Source organism: Olea europaea, unplaced genomic scaffold (assembly GCF_002742605.1).
Source record: "Olea europaea var. sylvestris unplaced genomic scaffold, O_europaea_v1 scaffold852, whole genome shotgun sequence".
Lineage (NCBI taxonomy): Eukaryota > Viridiplantae > Streptophyta > Magnoliopsida > Lamiales > Oleaceae > Olea > Olea europaea.
This window is the reverse complement of record NW_019266968.1, coordinates 181,476-203,797: the sequence shown is the minus strand read 5'-3', so window position 1 is coordinate 203,797 and position 22,322 is coordinate 181,476. Positions and strand designations below refer to the sequence as shown.

Below are 22,322 nucleotides of genomic sequence, written 5' to 3'. Positions count from 1 at the left end.
GATTTGAAATACATTCTCCTTTTGTATTTTATTTTTATTTTTATTTTTATTTTTCTCTTCTGTTGCCAAAAGATAAAAAAATAAAAATAAAACCAACAACCTGGAAACTACGCACTGCCACACTGCCAAAATTTTAGAAGTGCATCGTCATAGTGCCCTAATGCAGCGCTGTAGCGCTTCAATGCTGCCTTACTCCCAAAAAATATCCTTAATATCTTAGCTTTTCGAAATCGAAACTATGAATTTCAACCATAATAATCTTCTTTATTTTCAATAGTTTAACATAGAGTTGGCTCTGATATCACTTGTTGAAACTTTATAAAACTTTAAAACTAGAAAAAGAATCATTTATTGCTAAGATCCTCCAATCAAATAAGTAAAAGAATTATTAAACGTGGAACATACCTCAATTCACCAAGAATAATTAATTATTACTAAATCTAGATTTCGGATCTTGAATCGAAACTTGAACTGCAATCTTTTCACGTTTGGCCTCACTTTTAATATTAAATTTTGCCTCATTTGATTATTTAATTCTTGTTCTTGGTTTTGCTTCTCGATCCATTGTCTTGATTCTTGAATTCTTTTTTCTTGATTCGTGATCATTGATTACAAGTTCAAGATCTTGAATGTGGGTATTTGGTCTAAAACTTCAATAAGCTTTATCTTAATTAATTTTGTGTTGATGGGAGGCATAAAGAATGAGAAGTCACATATGAATTTGGGAACAATAACCTTCTTCATAGTTGCGTATATAAGTATTTTTGTCCATCCAGTTATAGATTCAGTCTCTATACATATAATCTGTCCTACACTTTATTTAGATGTACTAAACCCAATATTTAGTTTTTTATTAGATCACTTTAATCTTTTGCTTAACTTTAAGATGGCCTTATACATAAATAATTATATATATAGGCCCAAGTGACAAATTAATAATTTTTCCCAACACTAAGAACTTGTTCACAATTGTGGTGGTATTAGATTGAATGTATTGGATTTTATGGGTCATATATCTGTTTAATAGATTTTGTGTTGGGGTTTTATTTTTTATTGAGAATAAAAAGTTAGCAGTTTAAATTTTATAATTTAAAACTAACTTGTTGCAGTTGACATGGTCATGAGCAAACGGAAAAATGAGAGCAGAAGAAGTCGAGGATCCACGAATGAGTTTTTTTTGGGGGATAGTTGCAGTTGAGACCCCAAACCTTTTAAAAAGTTGCAAATTTTTTCCTAATCTTTCATTTGTTGCAGCTGTCATTCCAAATCTTTCAAAACATTGTGGATGGAGCTCCAATGGATGGATTCCATCCATATTTTTCTTAATTGACCAAAAGTTTGGATTACTTTTTATAAATACTGCATATTAGTTGACTTTCAAATGGTTGGATTAATTTTTATAGATACTGCATTGTTGTTTTTAATCCAACCTGCAACCACACAACAAAGGTTAATGAAGGATTAAATCAAATAAATGTAATGGAATTCAAGAAACCAAAATGAAGCAGTGAACTAAATGAAATGCAGAAACTGAAACTTAATGGAAGAAAATGAAATGAAATCCCCCTTTTTTAAATCCGGCTCAGAAATCTTCGACCCAACACCACAAAGGTAACTTCAATTGGGAGACTTTTTCATTCACGAAGAAGAAAAGGCACACAAAGGCACACCACAAAGGTCGACTTCGGTTTTCACAGAGAAGGAAGAAAAGTTCTCACACACTTGGAAGAAGAAGGCAGCCGACTTCTCTCTTTATTTCAAATTGGTTGAGTTTTTGGATATATTAAAACTCTTGTATATTATTACGAGGGAAATCAAATCTCCAAGATAACAGGGAAGTTTAAATTTGAGTCCAATAGAAACAGTAGGGATAGGATAATTATCACGAGATAATTATTTGCAACCAATTCTATCTTTTGTGATTTCATTTATCTCCATAGTCGGGTATTGAGCATCTAGCCCAATGGGCTGATTTCCTCCAAATACCCAACACAATTGGGTTACATCAATTGTGGTGTGGGTCCAATATGTTCTTCAATATTAGGCTTATAGTCGATGAAGTTAAACGGGCCTAGGGGATTTGGGTATCACTTACCAAAAAATACACAACAATCTCCACCTTGATACCAAATCATCCTGCAAGTTAGATAAGATAACAAATAACTTAAAGAAAAAAGAACTTACAAGTTTGTACCAATGTTTAGAAGATCAAGGCAGCTTCTAAATTTTACTAATGGGAGCACTTTAGTTCCCATGTCTGCAGGATTATATTCTGAAAGGATTTTCTCAAGTTTTACCAGTTCTTGAGAAACCATATCTCTAATGAAATGCAATCTAACATCTATATGTTTAGTACGTTCATGAAAGACAGGATTTTTGCATAGGTGAATAGTGAAAGACATGATTTTTGCATAGGTGAATAGCAGATTGACTATCAGAATATATTGTCACATTGTTATCAAAAACACCAAGTTCATTTAATACACCTTTAAACCACAAAGATTCTTTAAAGGCTTCAGTAGCAGCAATATATTCTGATTCAGTAGTGGATAAAGCAACAACATGTTGAAGTTGAGATTTCCAACTAACACAAGAATTACACAAAGTAAACACATAGGAAGATGTAGATTTCCTATTATCTCTATCACCAGCATAATTAGCATCAGTAAATCCTTTCAATTTTATTTCTTCGTTACTAAACTTATATATCAAGCCAATATTGCATGTTCCTTTCAAATATCTAAACAGCCATTTCAAGGCTTCCCAATGTTTAGGACCAAGGTTGGACATATACCTGCTAAGTGTACTAACAACAAATGCTAAATCAGGTCTAGTACACACCATTAAATATATCACAGAACCAATGGCATTGGTATAAGGAATATTTTTCATATATTCCTCTTCTTCTTCATTAGCAGGTGATTGTTCTTTAGATAATACAAAGTGATTAGCTAAAGGTAATGTAACAGGTTTGCAATCATTCATGCCAAATTTCTTCAAGATTTTCATGATGTATGGAGTCTGATGCAAAGATAAAATTGAATTAGACCTATCTCTTTGGATTTCCATGCCTAAAATCCTTTTAGCATTACCAAGGTCTTTCATATCAAATTCATTACTCAAAGTCATTTCTATGTCATTTAACAATTTCAAGTTGGGACCAATTAAAAGCATATCATCCACGTATAGCAATAAAAACACACAGTTATCATTTTTTAGCATTTCCTTGATAGTATAAGCAATGATCAAATTTACTCCTTTTAAAACCAACAGTTTTAACAAAAGAATCAAAACGTTTGTACCATTGTCTGGGAGATTGTTTTAAACCATACAGAGAGCGTTTAAGAAAGCACACATGATCAGATTTTTGTTTATTTTCAAAACCTTTAGGTTGATCCATAAAAATCTTTTCATCAAGTTCACCAAGCAAAAAAGCAGTTTTAACGTCAAGTTGTTCAAGTTCCCAATTAAAATGTGCAACTAATGCAAGCATAGTCCTAATTGTGGTATACTTAACAACTGGAGAAAAGATCTCGTTATAATCTATCCCTTCCTTTTGTGTGTATCCTTTGACTACAAGTCTAGCCTTAAACCTTAAACTCTCTCCTTTGGTAATTCCCTCCTTAATTCTAAAGACCCATTTACACCCAATAATAGACTTGTTTTTAGGTCTTGGGACTAATTCCCATGTTTGATTCTTATCGAGGGAACTTATCTCTTCTTTCATCGCTTTCACCCAATCCTCAGATTGTTCACTCCTCAAAGCTTCTTCATACGTGTTTGGTTCCCTATCAACTAGTTCTTCATAACTAGCATAAGCAAGTTCAAAATCAGACTCTAACCTTTGAGGCACCCTATATGTTCTTCTAACTCTGTCTCTAGCTAACTGGTAATCAGACAAAGGGTTTTGCTCCTCTTGATATTCCTCTAAAACCTCATTTCTCTCAATATGTTCATCCTGATTATCTTCTAGTTCAAGATTTTGATGCTCCACCTCAATTGAGGTGTTAGGGGTTTTATCACTTAAAGACCTTAAATCTTCATGAGATTCATCACTAGTGTTTTCTTGCTGTTTTTCTCTCAAGGTGTCACTATCTAGTTTTAAACATGGCATTTCAGACTCATTATATGTAACATCACGACTTACGATGATCTTAACTCCAGTTTGACTTCTATCCCAAAGCCTATACCTTTTAACTCCTTCAGGGTATCCTAAGAAAACACATTTCCTAGCTCTATGTTTTAGTTTTCCCTCGTTTTGATGAGAGAAAACAGCACAGCCAAATGTTTTTAACACAGTATAGTCAGCACATTTACCATACCATTTTTCATGTGGAGTGTCACCATTTAATGCAGTAGAAGGTGTCAAGTTAATCAAGTAACACGCAGTCATAACAGCTTCACCCCAAAAAGATTTAGGAATACCAGAACTCAACATCATACATCTAACTTTATCAAGTAAAGTACGATTCATACGTTCAGCCACACCGTTCTGTTGAGGTGTATAAGGAACAGTCTTATGTCTAGTAATTTCACATTTTTCACACATATCATCAAAATCTTTATTACAAAATTCTAGGCCATTATCAGTTCTTAGATATTTTATCTTTTTGCCAGTTTGAGTTTCAACTTGCAATTTCCATAATTTGAAAAACTTAAAAGTTTCAGCTTTATCCTTTAACAGATAAACCCACACTCTACGAGAAAAATCATCAATTATGGACAAAAAATATCTATTCCCACCCATTGTAGGATTAGTAGATGGCCCCCATAAATCAGTATGAATATATTCCAAAACTTTAGTAGTTTTGTGCATGCCAGATGAGAAAGACAACTTATGATGTTTTCCAAGAACACAGTGATCACAAAAAGGCATATTAGACACACAGTCATTTCCAAATACACCTTTATCATTTAGTAGTTTAAGTCCTTTAATACTTATGTGAGCTAATCTATTGTGCCACTTGTGTGTGTCATCTTTGTTGGTCAAATTTATAGACGAAGATGAATTTTTAATAATTTCAGCAGTAGTCACATAAATACCATTTCTTTTAATACCTTTACACGTGACAAGAGCACCCTTAATCATTTTCAGCATGTTATTTCCAATTTTACCAGAAAAACTATCAGTTTCTAATGCTCCTACTGAAATAAGATTCCTAGCCATTTTTGGAATATATCTAACTCCATGTAATTTAAGCACATTACCAATGTCAAATTTTAACGTGATATCACCAATTCCAGCAATTTTATATGCATGATTATTGCACAGAATAGCATGTCCACTTTCAGATTCTTGCAAGTTTTCAAACCAAGTTTTATGTGATGAAATATGAAACGATGCACCAGAATCAAGTATCCATTCATTTAAATGTGATTTCACAGTCAGATTTACTTCAGTAGATTCAGAGTTCAATAACACATATACTTCACAACATTCATCAAACGAAGTAATAACATTTGCCTCATCGTGAACCTTTTCTTTTTGTTTGTTTTTCTCAACATAACAATCTTTAATAAAATGTCCAGTTTTACCGTACTCATAGCATTTTCTACCTTTAGATTTACCTTTTGACCTAGATAAACTTCTACTCTTCTTTTTACAACCGAATGCGTATCCACTTTGGTTATCATGAGTTCTAGACTGAGACCTACCTCTCATCATATGAACCTCACCACTTTTTCTCTCGACTCTTTCGGCTCGCAATTCCATATCTTTACTTCTTAACGAGTCTATGACAATTTCAGGTGTTAAAGTATCTCTCTCGTATTTAATAGCACTTTTAACCTCTCTATAAGTATTAGGTATAGCATTTAACAAAATGATAGCCTTATATTCTTCAGATACTTTTTCACCACAGTTATTGATATCTTGCACAAGTTTATTGAAAATATCTAAATTGTCATCCAAATCTTTTGAAGAACCAATTTTGAAACTAAAAAAGCTTTCAAGTAGAAAAAGTTTGTTTGGAGTGGACTTAGAAACATAAAGTTCCTCCAATTTTTCCCAAAGTTCTTGAGCTGATTTTAATTTACCAACTTTTCTTAATACCGCATCAGACAAGTGTAAAATTATAGAAGTATATGCCAATTCATCCAAATTTTCTTTTTCTTCATCAGTCAAAGTTGCAGGAAAAGAATCATCAATTGCTTTAGAAATTTTTTGTTGAACAAGAATGCCTTTCATTTTCTGTTGCCAAATTGAAAAATCTCCTTTACCATTAAAGACACCCAACTCAAAGTGATATGTCGACATCTTACTCAAAAATGCACAGAACACAAACTTCGATATGTAAAAGATCACAGGTCACACAGATTACACAAAGTAACAAGAAATCCTATGGTTTCACAATAATACTCTATTTCTAGAACCCCAGGATTCCGTGAGAATCACGTTCTCAGGTCGAGGGAAGAAACTAGAATAGGAGCCCGGGTACAAGTCTAAATAATATGAGATTTAAAACGCAACAACGTTCAACAAATTCTAAACACAATAAATAATTTCACTTAGAAATTAAACAAATATTGGCAAGTAATCCTAGATTCTAGCATCAAGCAATGGTTGCCAAGCAATGACAACCCCCAATCCTAATGATCACCCCACACGATGATCTGCTATTGCGATAATTTAAAAGTTTCAGCCAATTTACTAGAGCGGACTTTTCTGAGTCCGTAAGCTACGAGAGATGCGAATTTACTGCTTTAGGACCGCAATCTTGGCCTAAAGTAATTTAGTAAATGTACTGCAGATCGGACCAGCGACCACCAAGGGCAAAATCGTCCAACTTTTACTGCAGTACCTGAAACAAAAAACTAACCACACAGGTAAGTTAGAAATATTAAAATGAAGATTCTGCCTGAAGAAGCCTCACCGGAAAACCGCCGCACGTGCCGTCGCCGGACCACCACGCGTCGTCGCCGGAAAAAATCACCACCACCAGGAGCGCCTCCACCTGCTGGTTATGGGTCTGGCCTCAGTTTTCCCGGATGGTTAGTGGTTTGGCCGGAATTGGAGTTTTTAGCCTCGGGTTTTTCAAAAATTTTCGAACGGGTTTTCTTCTCCTTCAGTTTTCTGGCCGGTTTTTGGTCTGAATTCCACCACCACCAAGCTCTGATACCAATTTGTTGTTTTTAATCCAACCTGCAACCACACAACAAAGGTTAATGAAGGATTAAATCAAATAAATGTAATGGAATTCAAGAAACCAAAATGAAGCAGTGAACTAAATGAAATGCAGAAACTGAAACTTAATGGAAGAAAATGAAACGAAATCCCCCTTTTTTAAATCCGGCTCAGAAATCTTCGACCCAACACCACAAAGGTAACTTCAATTGGGAGACTTTTTCATTCACGAAGAAGAAAAGGCACACAAAGGCACACCACAAAGGTCGACTTCGGTTTTCACAGAGAAGGAAGTCTCTTTTTTCTTTTTGCAGAAAAGTTCTCACTCTAAGAAGAAGAAGGCAGCCGGCTTCTCTCTTTTTTTTTTTTTTTTTTTTTTTAAATTGGTTGAGTTTTTCGGATATATAAAACTCTTGTTTATTATCACGAGGGAAATCAAATCTCCAAGATAACAGGGAAGTTTAAATTTGAGTCCAACAGAAACAGTAGGGATATGATAATTATCACGAGATAATTATTTGCAACCAATTCTATCTTTTGTGATTTCATTTACCTCCATAGTCGGGTATTGAGCATCTAGCCCAATGGGCTGATTTCCTCCAAATACCCAACACAATTGGGTTACATCAATTGTGGTGTGGGTCCAATATGTTCTTCAATATTAGGCTTATAGCCTATGAAGTTAAACGGGCCTCGATTTTCATCATTGCCTAGGGGATTTGGGTATCACTTACCAAAAAATACCCAACATGCATATTAGTTGACTTTCAAATGAAATGTACATTTCTTTATGGCACTCTGGTTTTTGGTCCATCCTGCTTATAATATTGACATGTTGATCTTGTCTAATTACAAAGTAAGCAATCAGATGTGCTGGATCCACGTTTTGCCATTATAAGCTCTACTATTCGAACAGGTCCTTTGAAATGCAATCCACCTCAGCCCCTGTTTAAAGTCCTTGTCAATGGGCGTGTTCACCCGGCATTAATGTTGTTCATTATTTCCATAATTCCGTTGATTAGTGTGGAATAACACCAAAGCTTTAAGGAAAATTCTATTTGTATATAATTATTTTACATAATGGTGTTCATAATGTGATGTGGTAATCATTCGATTGTTGATGTGTAAGTATGAAATTTGAATTAAAGGTTGGATCCAGTGTCACGTATAATTATGGATATCATTGTGCAGATAATTATGTACATGTAGCACTTCGCAATGTTTAATTAACGGAATTCTCTGAATGTTAAATTACAGAATTGATTAAATTAGGAAATACAGAAAATTAGAAGAAAATGAAAACTTAAGTCAAACCTTAAGAAGTGGTCATGCTTTTTATCCTTTTCATTTAATTCCTCAACCCGTTCCCTAGCCTCCCGCACTAAAGTAAGAGTGAGACCCGTGTGTTGACTTTCTTTACTTTTGCCCACTCACCATTCACAAGTTTCTCAAAGCATGGGGTGGATCCTTTGTCCCACACATCTATCCAGAGGCAAGTGCAATTCACCGAATGCTACAAACTCTTGGTGAAGATTGTGTGAGTGTGCAGTTATGTTTTGAATGCTTCACCGTATAATAGATCGATCAAATTCCCCCTTTTCTCCTGTGCGCGCCCTTTATATCTTCGACACACAAGAAAGTTTTATCCCTTTTGGTTTTATTTAGCCCCGGTTTATACAAAGGTGAAAGGGTAACAAAAGCCATCAAAAGAAAGAATTCTTTAATTTTTATTTTTTATTTTTTTTAAACCACTCTATTTTTCTTTCTGTTAATAACGAAGATAAAGTATAATATAGATTTAGGATGTGTAAAATATTTTTTTCTTCTTCTGTTTGAATATCGGAACTATGTTGTAAGAGTTAAAAAGAAACTCTGTAAATATAATTTAGAATCAACCGAAAGCAAAAAATAAAAATATTTATATGAACGGACTTACTTTTGGATTTTTTTCCATTAATATTTGGTAATGCTAACTGTAAACATATAAATTTGAATAATACTATTTGCAGTCGTTCACTGCGGCAATCGCCCTACGTGGCATGCAAATAATCACCTATCATGTGTATGCCACGTAGAGCGACTACGAATAGCATTACTCTATAAATTTAAAATCACATTCCATGATAATGATATCTACCTCGAGTATCAAATAGAATATGTGACGAACGTGGAGTTTTTCTTATTGATTAGCCTAAAGTTAAATATCAAACTTGTTTGATTTGAGTAATCCACTTAACACCTTTTGAAAATATATTTGGAAAAGACAGTTAATTAAAAGTTAATTCTCAACTTAACAATCGCTTTCAAACAAATCATGTGATTAGTACATTATCTCAAGCAGATAAGTGACTCGACCAAACAATAAACAATCAAAAATTCAGCAGGACACGAACTAATCTGCCAATTGATAATGACATCGTAAAATAAAAAAATAGCAGAATATGAGAAAAGACAATTAAAAATTTCAAAAGACAAATGGAAAACTTGAACAAGCAACAACAATTGTCCTTTTATATCATTTACAGCATCAAAAAAATAAAGGACCAACAACTTCAGAAACAGTAAACTTTAATCCGAGAAAATGATCAACAACATCTGAAATTAATACATGCAACATAAACTTCAAATAACAATATGTCTGTGTATGTATACACTCAAATACACATATAAAAGACGATAATAATCGAACAGGCGTATAAATAATTTTTGTTGGAGCTATTTAATGCGCCTGCAAAGAGTGAGTCCATCACCAATTGAAAGCTGAGCCAATTCAATACGAGAATCGGCTGCTAAAAATGTGTTGAGTTTCATTATGTAACCTCTGCATCCCTTTAAGTAATCAACCATTTCATCATCCTCGGACAATGCTACAGTACCAGCCCATAATGTGTTGTCATAAGCTATAATTCCACCAACTTTTACTAGCTTTAGCAGCTGCTCATGGTAATGTATGTAGTTTTCCTTATCTGCGTCAACAAATGCAAAATCGAATGTCCCTTCTTCTCCCTGTATGTAAAGAGACTGTATCAATAATCATCCATGCATCACTTTTGAAAAGTCAAAAGGAGCTTTTGGATCCAAAAGTTGCTTTTGAATCCGTTTAACTAATTTTATGAAAATGTTTCTGATAATTAGAAGCTTATAAAGAAAGTTGATTCAATGTGACTTTCTTTTTAAAGTATTTATGAAATAGGAAGTACTTCGAAAAAAATAATTTTCAAACAAAGATTGAGGTAGTTTCATTCAAAAGCATTTCTACATGAAGCAAAACCAAAAGTAAAAGAAAAAGCCAAGCCAAACAGGCCGTAGGATCTAGTTGATGTAGAACATATTGAAGGGCCCAAGATAAAGAAACCCTAATTTTTATATACTTATTAGCTTAAAGTTTTGGCAGACCTTGTAAAAAGGAGTAGCTCAAGTATTGATTATTGTTATTTGTAAATGAGTCGATTAGAGGTGCGATACAACTCGAATCCTGTAACTTTCTTTAATTATATGGTGCATGATAATGTAAATATTTGTAGGTAACTAGAGGAGGATAATGTACCTCGGCTAAAAACTTTTCCATAACTGCGGTGGCATCAGACTGAATGTATTGGACTTTATGGGTCATATTTGCCTTCTGAATAAATGGCAACCCAGTCTCATATGCTTCTCTATCTGGATCAATCGCAATAATCTTAAAAAAAAAAAAAAAAAATGATAAAATATTGTTAATAAGTGTTTGATTATTACTTATTATTCAAACTTATAATCTAAAACTAACGAATTTGCTTACTTTTCCATCATCTGGAAGAGCAAGAGCAGTTGAAAGAAGTGAGTATCCAGTAAACACTCCAACTTCAATTGTTTTCTTTGCATTCATCAGTTTCAGTAGCATTGAAAGAAATTGGCCTTCATCAGCAGGCACATTCATCAGGCTCCTGAAATTAATCGTAAAATAAATCCACAAGCTAGTGCCTTCAATTTTTTTGCAAAAAAAGATCTTTATTACGATAATTTGTTGATTAATTATTTCCATCGTACCAATACTGATACTTGTCGACAGTAGCATCCCTGAGTTCTTTGAGTTGTTCGTGCTCTCTAGGATACGCACTTGTTTCTAAAAGATACTGCAAGATAATGTTCGTGGTTCTTGTAGATCAGCAAACGTAATGAATTAATGGGAAGACAACTATTAAGAAATTCAAGTATGTGCAAATCAAGATCTAACTCAATATATTCTTGCTTTCAAAAATTTTAAAATTTATGTAATGGCTTCCTGAGCCAGAATTATCCTTTAGGGGGAACGTAAAAAATATCAATTCATATATGATCTATATATTTATCAAAAAAATTCAAAAATGTTGAGGGACTCCCCGCTCCTGTGGCATCAGAAAGAGAAAGAACGGTGCAGGAAATTAAAATGAACCTTAGCGAGTTCCTCGCTTTGAAGAATAGTGCTTGTAAACCTGTCCTTCATCGTCCAAGATTTTAAGAAAAATTAAAGAAAAATATAAAAATAAATTTAGAATACTCGGAGAAGGAAGAAAGGAGGAGAAGAAAAATTTGCTATTTGCTTGTCTTGTGGACGAGGAATTTATATAGGAAATCGCAAAGGACATTTGAGTTGATAATGCCACATCATCACCAATTAAAATATGTGGAAGTGTTCGTTAGTTGTCCTTCGAATCTGCCGCGAAATTTGCATCTAATAATCTCTTACTTTTTAATTTTTATTACTTTTTACGTTTTTTAGACAACTTTCTTTAAATTTACGAGGGACAATTAGTTTACTGATTATTTTTACGTCTTTCACTTTTTAAATTTGGCAAGATCAATTCTGATATATTTTATGTTTTATCGCAATTAAAATTTCAATACCATATTTGATATTGTAATGTATATAAACTGCAGAAGGTTTTATATCTACTGACTAATAGACTGATTTTAAATAGTTGAGAGATTATAAATAAATACATAAATATGTATCAAATACGATTGAATAACAATGTATATATCAGAGGCGACAAGTGACCATATGCTATTGTTGTTGTAATATATCATTAGGGAGATTATGTCGATTATTTTTCGACATTTATAAGTTATCGAAAGTCCATTACCGTTAACAAGTAATAATATTGAGAGATGATGTTTGAAAGTTATTGTGAAAGTTAAAGCATGATTGATTCTGGTGTTTTAAATAAGTTTAAGGTTACTATAAAAAATACTTTAAAATGAGTTTTAAATAAAGAAGTCCTTTTTGTAAGCAACTAAAATTAATTTTTGGAGAGGATGGAAAAACGCCAGTTTTAAAAGGTAAAAAATTTATTACTATCATAATATTTAATGTATAGACAGTAGGATTTAGTTGCTTGCACGCATTGAAGATGCGAAATGTTTCCATCGTGGACTCCCTTTTCCTAGTTGTTATGTAGTAATTTTCTATATGTCAACTCACCAACTCCTAACACCCTCTACCCCTGCAAACACCTATATGTATGTGTGTGTGTGTGTGTATATATATATATATATAATTAATGGAATAAGTATAATTAGTGGAATATGTATAAATTTGAGCAATAATATTGTACTTAATCCCTTTGACGGATTCTTATGGGAAATTAGGTTAGATACTAATACATATTTTTTTTTTTTTTTTTTTTTTTTAGGGGTGGGGGGTACACTCAGCTTGTTTTCATAAGTTAAAAAGAAAAAAATTATTAAATGTTAGAGAAAATATCAGGGATATTCCTAATCTTTATGAAAATATTGGAGACACCTCTTCACGTTTAGAAAACCACACTAACATTCATCATCTATAGTTTCTAGTATTGCAAACATTTGCTGACCATTTTAAGCTATATATCATTTAAAATGAGGTTGATTTATCTTAATTCCCTTATCAAGAGAACATGATATTTTCTACATTTACTGATAAGTTTTTATTTTTTTAATATTTAAATTATGTTTACATACTATATACAATTAAATCAAAAAATGAAAAAATTTATTACCCTTTTTTCATCAAACTTTAGTTTTAGATTTTCACTGGCATGCATATTAAAAATTGTATATCCACATGAATATTAATTTATTATTAAAGAAAACATATTAAATTCCAATTAAGTATAAATTTTAAATTTTTCTTTGTGATGGCAATTTAGGTATATCAATATCATTTTAAATGATATGTGGCTCAAAAATGGGTATGGAATACTTTATATTAGAAGTATGTAGATTGGTGTGAATTTTTATACTTGAGGTACGTAATGCCCCATTTTATTATCATGTGAGAGTGACATGTAATCAAGATTCAAGCTTAGCTAGCTCGAATCATAAACACTAATATTCATCTCCCTCAACATAATTTTTTTCTCTTATCTCTCAATCCATCTACGTACTTTCTCCATCTTCAATGCTCTTTATTTTCCAACGGCAGCACAAGAAGAAAAATACATACACCGATCACCTCTTCACACACTCCATACATTTTCTTCTACCCCTTTTATTAGTAGGGAAAGAGGAAAAACCAGTAACAACAGCCTGCACACCTTTGCCGGTACAGTAGTTTTCTATGAAAAGAGAGATTTGATGTCAACAATTTTTTGCTGCTGAAAGGCACTCAAGATTTTCTGCATCCTTTCATTGTTGGCACTCATTTGAAAGTCCAATTTAGTTTAGCCATATGGAAGTGGTTTTGTCCTGTTTAGTTTTTATTAAGTTCATATTAACAAATATTATACTAAATAAGTGACATAATACTTGTTTGAGCCCCATTTTAGAGAAAATAATGCATTTTAAAATAGTAGATGATGGAGAATGCGTAGTTAAAAATTAAGGAAAAACTTTAAAATTTATGTGAAATATTATTTTATTGAAAATGAGTTTTGAAAAAATGAATTTTTAGAAAAATGGATAATATATTTATGGACTATCACGTATAAATGATATGATATGATGCTATGACTATTAAATTTATGAATTGATACAAGTTATTCGGAATTACACAAATATGCATGTCCTATTGAGTATTTCTCATACACACCTCTTTTATCCTCCAGCTCACATGGATCACATCGGGTGGCAGGTGGTTTGTTGGAGTGATTGTACCTTGGTTCGGCCGGTTTAAAATCTGAAAATAAAGTTGTAACGCTGCTGTTTTTCTCTTTATTTTATTGCAATATATACACACACACACACACACACACACGTGTGTGTGTGTGTGTATTTAAACATGTTCCGAAATACAGGATTAACGGTTAGGAATCTCCATTAAACGCTTTCTTCGAGTCTTTGTACTTATAATTAAACTCCATTAAATGCTTTCTTCGAGTTTTTGTACTTATAATAAAAAAAAGCCACATCTCATGCGTGTGTTGTGTCAACCCAGATGTCAACCTTGAGGGCACTGTAGCAACACTCTTAAACTTATATTTAGTCCCCGTTTGGCCCCTATTTGGTTGGTGTGGGGGGGGGGGGGGGGGGGGGGGACTCAAGAACATTTAAATGAGACTTGGGTTTATTTATTTGATCCCTGTTACACATTACTTTTGGTAAAACCTACCTACTTAAATAATATGGTTATTTGTAGAATTTAGAATTGCTATTTCCCGTTTTAATGGGCTGTAATCACAGAATCATTTTAGGCATAAAATTTGACTATGGTTGTTGCATCGATGGTATTTCAGTTGTCTCCTTATTCATCTTGCAGTCATTTTCTGCTAACTAAAGTCAATGTCCAGTATTTAGATTTTGAATCAATATGTGGTCCAATTTAAGATTTTCTAACATCGTCTGTGTATACGCATATGTTTTAGTTTACCTTAGAGTTGCACACATTCATAACATAACATAAGAAATCATGATGTTGTCCTGTTTGACCAACGTCTAGATTGCAGATGTATTTAAATATTATACTACATAATTGTAGCAACTTTAAATAAACAAATTACGTTAAGTACTCCTACTTGTGATTAATATACTAAATCATATACAATTAACAGACAAGATATTAATTTCAGTCTAGTAAAAATAAAATCTTGCGATTCGGGCTCTTTTTTATTTATTTATTTATTTATTTTAAATAAATCTTGGGACATTACAAGGTTTTCTCATAGTCATAAACATCATGAGTTGTCTTTAATATATATATTTTTTTGATGGGTGAGTTGTCTTTAATATTGAATCTTCTTAATAAACTAATATAAAAGCATTATACATGGGTTTACGTCTGAAAGAGGAAAAATTCTCGTTTCACTTCTTTCTCCTCCGTAGAGGAAGAGATTATTGTTTGACTGATTAAATATTTCAAATCTCTATTTTACTAGAGTCATATTTATTGTTTAATTATAAACATGAAGTTGATGTGCTTCCAATTAGGCTTTTCATGATGGACAAACGAACTTCCATAGTTTAATATCCTTCACACGCTATTCACACTTTTTATATTATAATCTTCAATGTCTTGTATTCGACAAAAAAAATTTCAAAATTGTTAGAAAATATTTGTGATACAATAATAACGCGATGATGATCACATAGCTTTTGTGGAAAACTAAATAGAAATTCAACCCTATTGATTTATGTTCATAATTTTGGGTTATGTGTCCATATAGTATAGTTTTATTTTAGAAAAATATTTTTTTTACAATAAATAAATTCTATTTTTATTACTTACTACTATTGCATTTATTTGATATTGTTCATGCAAACAATACTGTGAACGACACTTGTGATGATATAAATTGGGCGTTTGATCTATAAATACAGTGTAACATAATTTACATTTTGATCATGAATAAAATGTATTAAGGATTGACATCTAGTAGTGGAAGGTTTTTGTGTTGATTATTTATCTATTTGAATTTACGATTTGTTCTTATTGTAGAAATTGTTTAATAGTGACACAAGTAATAATTTTTAAGTTACAAATAGGTTATATAATATTATTTTGATTGATCAAATATCTTGGTGAGTTAGAAAATTGAGAATTAATGAAGTTGAGAAAACAAATTCGTATCGTGAACCATCGCTTTAAAAAATAAGTCGAGTGATTACTATAATATTTTCTAGTTGAATGGTTAAAAAGTATTTTCTGTTGAAATGTTATAAATTTGAGTTCAGTATGTAACGCTGACTAAGTATTCCAGTTTCCAACTCATAACACTAGTAACCATTGAGTAAAAAAAGAATTTAAGAAAGAATATGTTTCTACAGCACCTATTACTTCAGCCATTTGGAAGATCTACTTTTATTGTACATGTGTTAAAAACATATATCATAGAACTCAAAATAATATTGCATGTTTAAAAGTTGGACATACACATACACAAACATGTAACTGTATACATAATGTGCTATATTATAATATTTTTTACGGTTAAATCTACCAATGATCACCTTACTTTATACTTAGTGCCATCATAATCATTCAATTTGATTTTATTTTAACATGACCATCAAATTTTATTTTAATATCACTATGACCACTTAATTTTATTTTATTTCACCATGGCCAACCAATTTCATATAACGTTTTACCATGACCACTCCACTTCTTTTCACATTTTCACTAATTTTTAAAATGGTTAAAATGACAAATTTGCATTATATATATAAAATAAATTTTAAAAAACAAAAATAAAATAAAAACTTATTTTATAATATGAAATAAAATAAATAGGTTTAAATCCATCAATGGCCTTTATACTTAATGTCATCATTGCTACTCGGTGCCGATGTTCATTATGGTTTAGAATTTTGTACATGTGCCAATAAGAACATTTTCAAGAGATTCTTTAAACATAAAATGGTCTCTATTTTGAAAAATCAACCATTAAATCTATGTTATAAGAGACTCTCCAAATTTTCATTTAAAATGGAGCTCTCTAGACCCACTCTCTGCAATTAAATGCATTTAAAGTATTTTAATTTTTCATGAAGAAAAATGATATAATAATTTGGAGGAAAATTAATGAAAATAAAATATAAAAAAATAAATATTTTTAGGAAGTAGTAAAATTAAGTTTTAAATATAAAGATCTATTTACAATTTTTTTTATGCTCTATGTTGTAAAATATTCTCTTAAGAATAAAGGGCCTTTGGAGATGTTTTAAGCTTAAAGAATGAAAATATATCTCCTGAAAATAAGTAGAGAAAGAAATTTGGTAAGAAAGACCTTTTTATTGGTACAAAGAATAATTTTATTAATCTAGATTTACATTGGGAAAGTTGACTTGAAAGTTTAAAACAATTAGATTTCAAGCACTACAAATAAAAGTGAGGATATGTCTATTGATGTTGTTATTAGTCCCTTAAAAGTACTTATTTTATTTTTTGAAATATATCGAGAAACTGAATTTGAATCTGGAAAAGATTAATGCTAAAAAAAAAAAAATGCTATTTAGATGAGAGTTGAAAATACATTTCATAAAAAATGTAATATTAATAGAAAGAAGCACTTGGATGAAATTTTCAGTGATGAGATAACACATTAAGTTGAAAATCTTTTAGAGTTGATAATTTCTTATATATGTTGATTAGGCTTTTCATTCACTTAAGTTAAAAGGTTTAAGCAATTTTAAAAAAAAATATGAAAATATTTTGGCTTTTTTTTTTTTTTATCCTAAAAAAATTGAATGCAAATTTAACTATTTGAAGTGTTGGTATTATAAGTTTGAAAAAAAAAAAAAAATTAAGCATGACAGAAATTCTAATATTATGGGCAAGAGTTATTTTTTGAGCTGCAAACTTGAGAAATTATTTGTTAGAAGAGACCAAAAAATGATTGAAGTGCTGGACTATATTTAAATAATAAACTGCTATTTTTCAAATGTGTATATTGTTTGTAGAATATTATTGACCATACTTGTTATAATTTTCATTGCCAACTTCATCTCATTCGTTAACCATAAATGATAATTACATTTTGCTAGTGATAGAGCGGATTTAACTTTGCATTAAAGATAAAAGAATGTGAAAATTTGGAAGTCAAGTTTCTACAATTACTCGCAATTTAGAGTCTCAAAATTTAAGAAGTCGAGATGAGATTTTTAACATCATACTATAATACATTTATAATAGACTTTTGATTAAGTTATTAAAAAAAAAAAAAAGTATAATTTCAACAGGAGTTTCAAACCTCTTAAACATTAGCAGGTTTTTCTCTAACCTTTCATTTGTTGCAATCGTCATCCCAAACATTTTAAAATGTTGCATTTGAAACCCCTTTGGATGGAATCCAATTTATCGTTAGTTGACCTTTGACCACAGTTTACTCAATTTTAAAAGGGCAAAATAGTAATTTAATTTGTTCTCATAAAATAATAAAAAACTTAAATAAAAACCAAACAAAAAAAAATAAAAAAAATAGGGAAAGACTCACCCCGCCCCAACCCCCATCAGTTCTACCATCGAAACCAATCCAGCCCTATCGTAGAAAGCTCCACACTTCAAGCCGCGATGGATCCTCCAAATTGTAAGTATTATGTCCTAGGTCCAATCAACTTTGGACATAAATATTTTTATATGTAATTAATACAATTAAATGACAGATCTATTATTTAATTAATAGACAATTAAATAAATAATAGAGTCCGTAGATTTAAATATTTGTAATTTGTTAATCACAATGAGTTGTGATTGTAAGATACAAATTACATCTAATTGAATCTTAAATCATCCATGGTCGTAAGTAATAACGAGATACGGATATCGTTATTACGGATAGACCATCACGTGTGGCATTTCTTACTTGTGAAGTAAGTAGCTGATCTCACAAGTTAAAGTGTGGTGACACTTAAATGAACACGTGGATGTTTTGTTATAGAACAAAACATTGGAGACCCGTCGAGAGATTCCATATGGATAACTATTTGAGTGTCGGTGGTTAATCTCTAACGTTCGGTAGTGGAATTGGTCCATTAACTTGAGGTCGTCATGGTACCTTATATGAGGACAGTCATACTTTGGCGGTGTTGGATGTTGCTCTGAAAAGGGCCGCTAATACGACATCGTTCGGGTACGTCAAGAATCGTATGAAGGTTGTGATTGATCAATAAAGGATTCGTCACTCTTAGATAGTAGAAGATTATGATCTGCGTTTCATTCAATTAAGTCAATGATGAAATCCTTGGCCAATGTGTACTCATAAGTCGAAAATGAGTTTTCGATTTATATTGACTTAATAGTGGAGTGAAAGATATGATCGATAATCGAGATTGAAACAACTCCATATCTCGTAATTGATCGGATCATATTGACGAAGGGATTATAGTTTCACGGTAAACGAACGAATTTGGTTTTGTCATACCACGTGACATTTTCCGTCACATGTATTGCTCTGACACATTACTAGATGTCAACCAGGGACGGCGAATGTGAATTGACGATAAATTAAAAGGGTGTTTTAATTTATCAATTTTGATTAGATCAAAATAATATTTCACGTCGTTAGGTATCGAGGTCGGAAACCTAATGGGTCACACACAAAAGAGAATTGGAAGATTGCAAATTGCCAATCGGTTAATTTAACAATTGTTTGATAAATTAATTAATTGGATTTGTTATTTATATTTCTGAATTAATTAATTGGATTAATTAATTCACGGACCGGGTTTAATTAATTTGGTTAATTAATTATCGGACCGGACCGGGTCGAGCCTGTTTGGGTTTATATAAATACATAACTAGGGTTTGAGGTCCATATGGTTTTCATTATTCTTGCTGGCACAAAAGAAAACCCTAAAAGTTGCAATCTTATTCTCTGTGTGGATCACCGTTGGAGGCTGGACAATTGGACAGTTGTGGTGGCGAATCAAGGTTGATGGAACGAAAAGAAAAACAAAAGATTGCAGATCTGGAAAAGGTACAATCTTGTCACAATCTCTATCTAAACACAAAGACGATTCTTGATGGGGAATCGAAAATTATTTTAAATTCCGCTGTGCATGTATAAATAGATTCCCAACAGTGGTATCAGAGCCTACTTTGTGTTTGTTAGAAGTTGCTTTGCATATTGGAATAATTAATGTTAATTGTTTTTCTTGTTTTAGCGATTAAGGAAATAAATAATTTTTCACGTTCAAAATCAGGTTTTGAATGAAAATTATTTTGGGATTGGAATAATTTGTGAAATCAGATTTCAAAAACAAAAAAAATAAAAAAATATATATATATGGGACGGTTGAGGCGGCGGCAACCGTTGCCACCGCCGACGAGGAGCGGCAGCGACGCTCGCTGCCATAGTCCAGCTCGCCGCTGCTGGATTGATGCGACGCTGCTGCAGACTCAGGAAGTCGCCCGCGCCCGACTTCCTGTTATGAAAGGGAAGGGGCGGCGCCAGCAAGAGAAAGAAAGGAGAATTTTTTTTTTTTTTTTAGGGTTTTCAAAAATCGGGTGGAGAAGGGGCCTCAACTGCAATTTTGAAAATTTCACGCCCCTGGTTGCAAACATGATATCAGGGGTCATTTTGCAATTTTATGACTGAGGGCTGCTGTGCAATTTTCAAATTTCGGGCCCTCCTGTTAATTTTAAGTTTGGGTCAAATTGATGTTTTCAAAAGTTGTTTTGGATTTAGATATTAAAAATGGATTTAGATTTGAATTTCAAATGAATTTGTTCTATAATTTTAATTTTGGCCCAAATTAAAATTTTATTTAAAATTGACGACATTTTATATTGGCCCTGTTTGGGCCCGATTTTTTCCTCCAAAAAATTGATTTTTTGACCGTTATTTCACTATTCCAGCCGTCATATTTGACTTCTTCTCTCACGGGTGGACCCCACTTTTCTTCTAACGGTCAAAAAATCAATTCTCAAAATCACTCCCAAACAACCTCATTTTTGTTAAAATTGGATTTTGACTTAAATATTAAACTTTGACCCTAAATTGAATTTTATTTTATTTAGGAGTTTTATCCTAAATTAAAATCTTAATTCAATTTAAGTTAGAATTGGATTCTAATTTAGTATTTAATTAAAATTTGATTTTAATTAAATTATTCACCCAAAGATATTTTAGAAATTAGAATTGGATTCTAATTTGACGTTTAATTAAAATTTGATTCTAATTAAATTGCCTCGCCCTAAATTTATTCCTGGAATTAGAGTTGGACTCTAATTTGGTATTTAATTGAAATATGATTTTGATTAAATAAATCCGCCCTAAATATTGAAATTAGAGTTAGACTCTAATTTTGTTATTTAATTAAAATTTGATTTTAATTAAATTCTAATTTGACGTTTAATTAAAATTTGATTTTAATTAAATTGCCTCGCCCTAAATTTCTTCTTGGAATTAGAGTTTGACTCTAATTTGCTACTTAATTAAAATTAGATTTTAATTAAATCAATTCACCCTATAATTTATTCCAATTAGAATTAGACTCTAATTTGATGTTTAATTAAAATTTGATTTTGATTAAACATGTTCGCCCTAAAATCTTAGATTTAGAGTTAGACTCTAGTTTTGTCATTTAATTAAAATTAGATTCTAATTAAATTCAACCGCCTTACATTTTGAAATTAGAGTTTGACTCTAATTTGATATTTAATTAAGATTTATTTTAATTAAATAATCCCGCCATATAATTGTTGAATTAGAGTTGGACTCTAATTTGTTATTTAATTAAAATTTGATTTTAATTAAATATTCCCGCTAATTAAATAATCGATTAATATGATTAATTAATTATTTAATTATTCCGATCCATTTGTCTAAAAGAGTTAAGACAACTTAATTGCTAGAAATTTAAAACTTATTTGCATATAATATTAGATATTATATAGGTATACATTTATGTGATGAATGTATTATTAGTGGACGATTATGGACTCGACCATATGGATGTGTTGAATGGTTAATTTTTAATTTTGTCGTTTTATGGGCCTATGAGCTCTTAATTGTTTGAGGCCTGCAAGCCCGTTATTATTGTTATTATTTTGGACCTGCGAGTCCATTATTATTATTGTTACTATGGGCCTGCGAGTCTAATTTCATTTAGGCTTGCGTGCCAACTAGTATAGGATACATGTTGGAATTGGACTAATTGAAGAGATAAGAAGAGGTGGAGACCATGGAGATGGTGCATTGACACTGTTCAGTGCTATAACCCCTAAGAATTGACCAACTAATCTTCCTTATGGCTCGAGAAGACTAAATAGTAAAAGTCCATTATTGTCCACACTATTATATTATGTTATATATATATATATATA

The 22,322-nt window shown here is 31.6% G+C and overlaps 1 protein-coding gene across 1 annotated transcript; it reads right to left on the bottom strand.

The window, feature by feature from the left end:
• Nucleotides 1-9,607: 9,607 nt before the first annotated feature.
• On the bottom strand, nt 9,608-11,665 carry LOC111391869 (flavonoid 3',5'-methyltransferase-like). The gene is made up of 5 exons (XM_023017146.1): nt 11,535-11,665; nt 11,150-11,235; nt 10,902-11,046; nt 10,671-10,802; nt 9,608-10,129 (listed from the first exon to the last, which is right to left on the bottom strand). Exons 1-5 carry the CDS (start codon nt 11,583-11,585, stop codon nt 9,839-9,841), a joined length of 705 nt encoding a protein of 234 aa, XP_022872914.1. The 5' UTR covers nt 11,586-11,665; the 3' UTR covers nt 9,608-9,838.
• Nucleotides 11,666-22,322: the final 10,657 nt, after the last annotated feature.

What these genes read in the sequence shown, in the direction of transcription:
- LOC111391869 (XM_023017146.1), bottom strand. Translation starts at nt 11,585, where the DNA reads ATGAAGGACAGGTTTACAAGCACTATTCTTCAAAGCGAGGAACTCGCT. An exon ending in GTCGACAAGTATCAGTATTG is followed by an intron (nt 11,047 to 11,149) that starts GTACGATGGAAA and finishes GATTAATTTCAG; the next exon opens with GAGCCTGATGAATGTGCCTG. An exon ending in TGGAAAAGTTTTTAGCCGAG is followed by an intron (nt 10,130 to 10,670) that starts GTACATTATCCT and finishes CTTTACATACAG; the next exon opens with GGAGAAGAAGGGACATTCGA.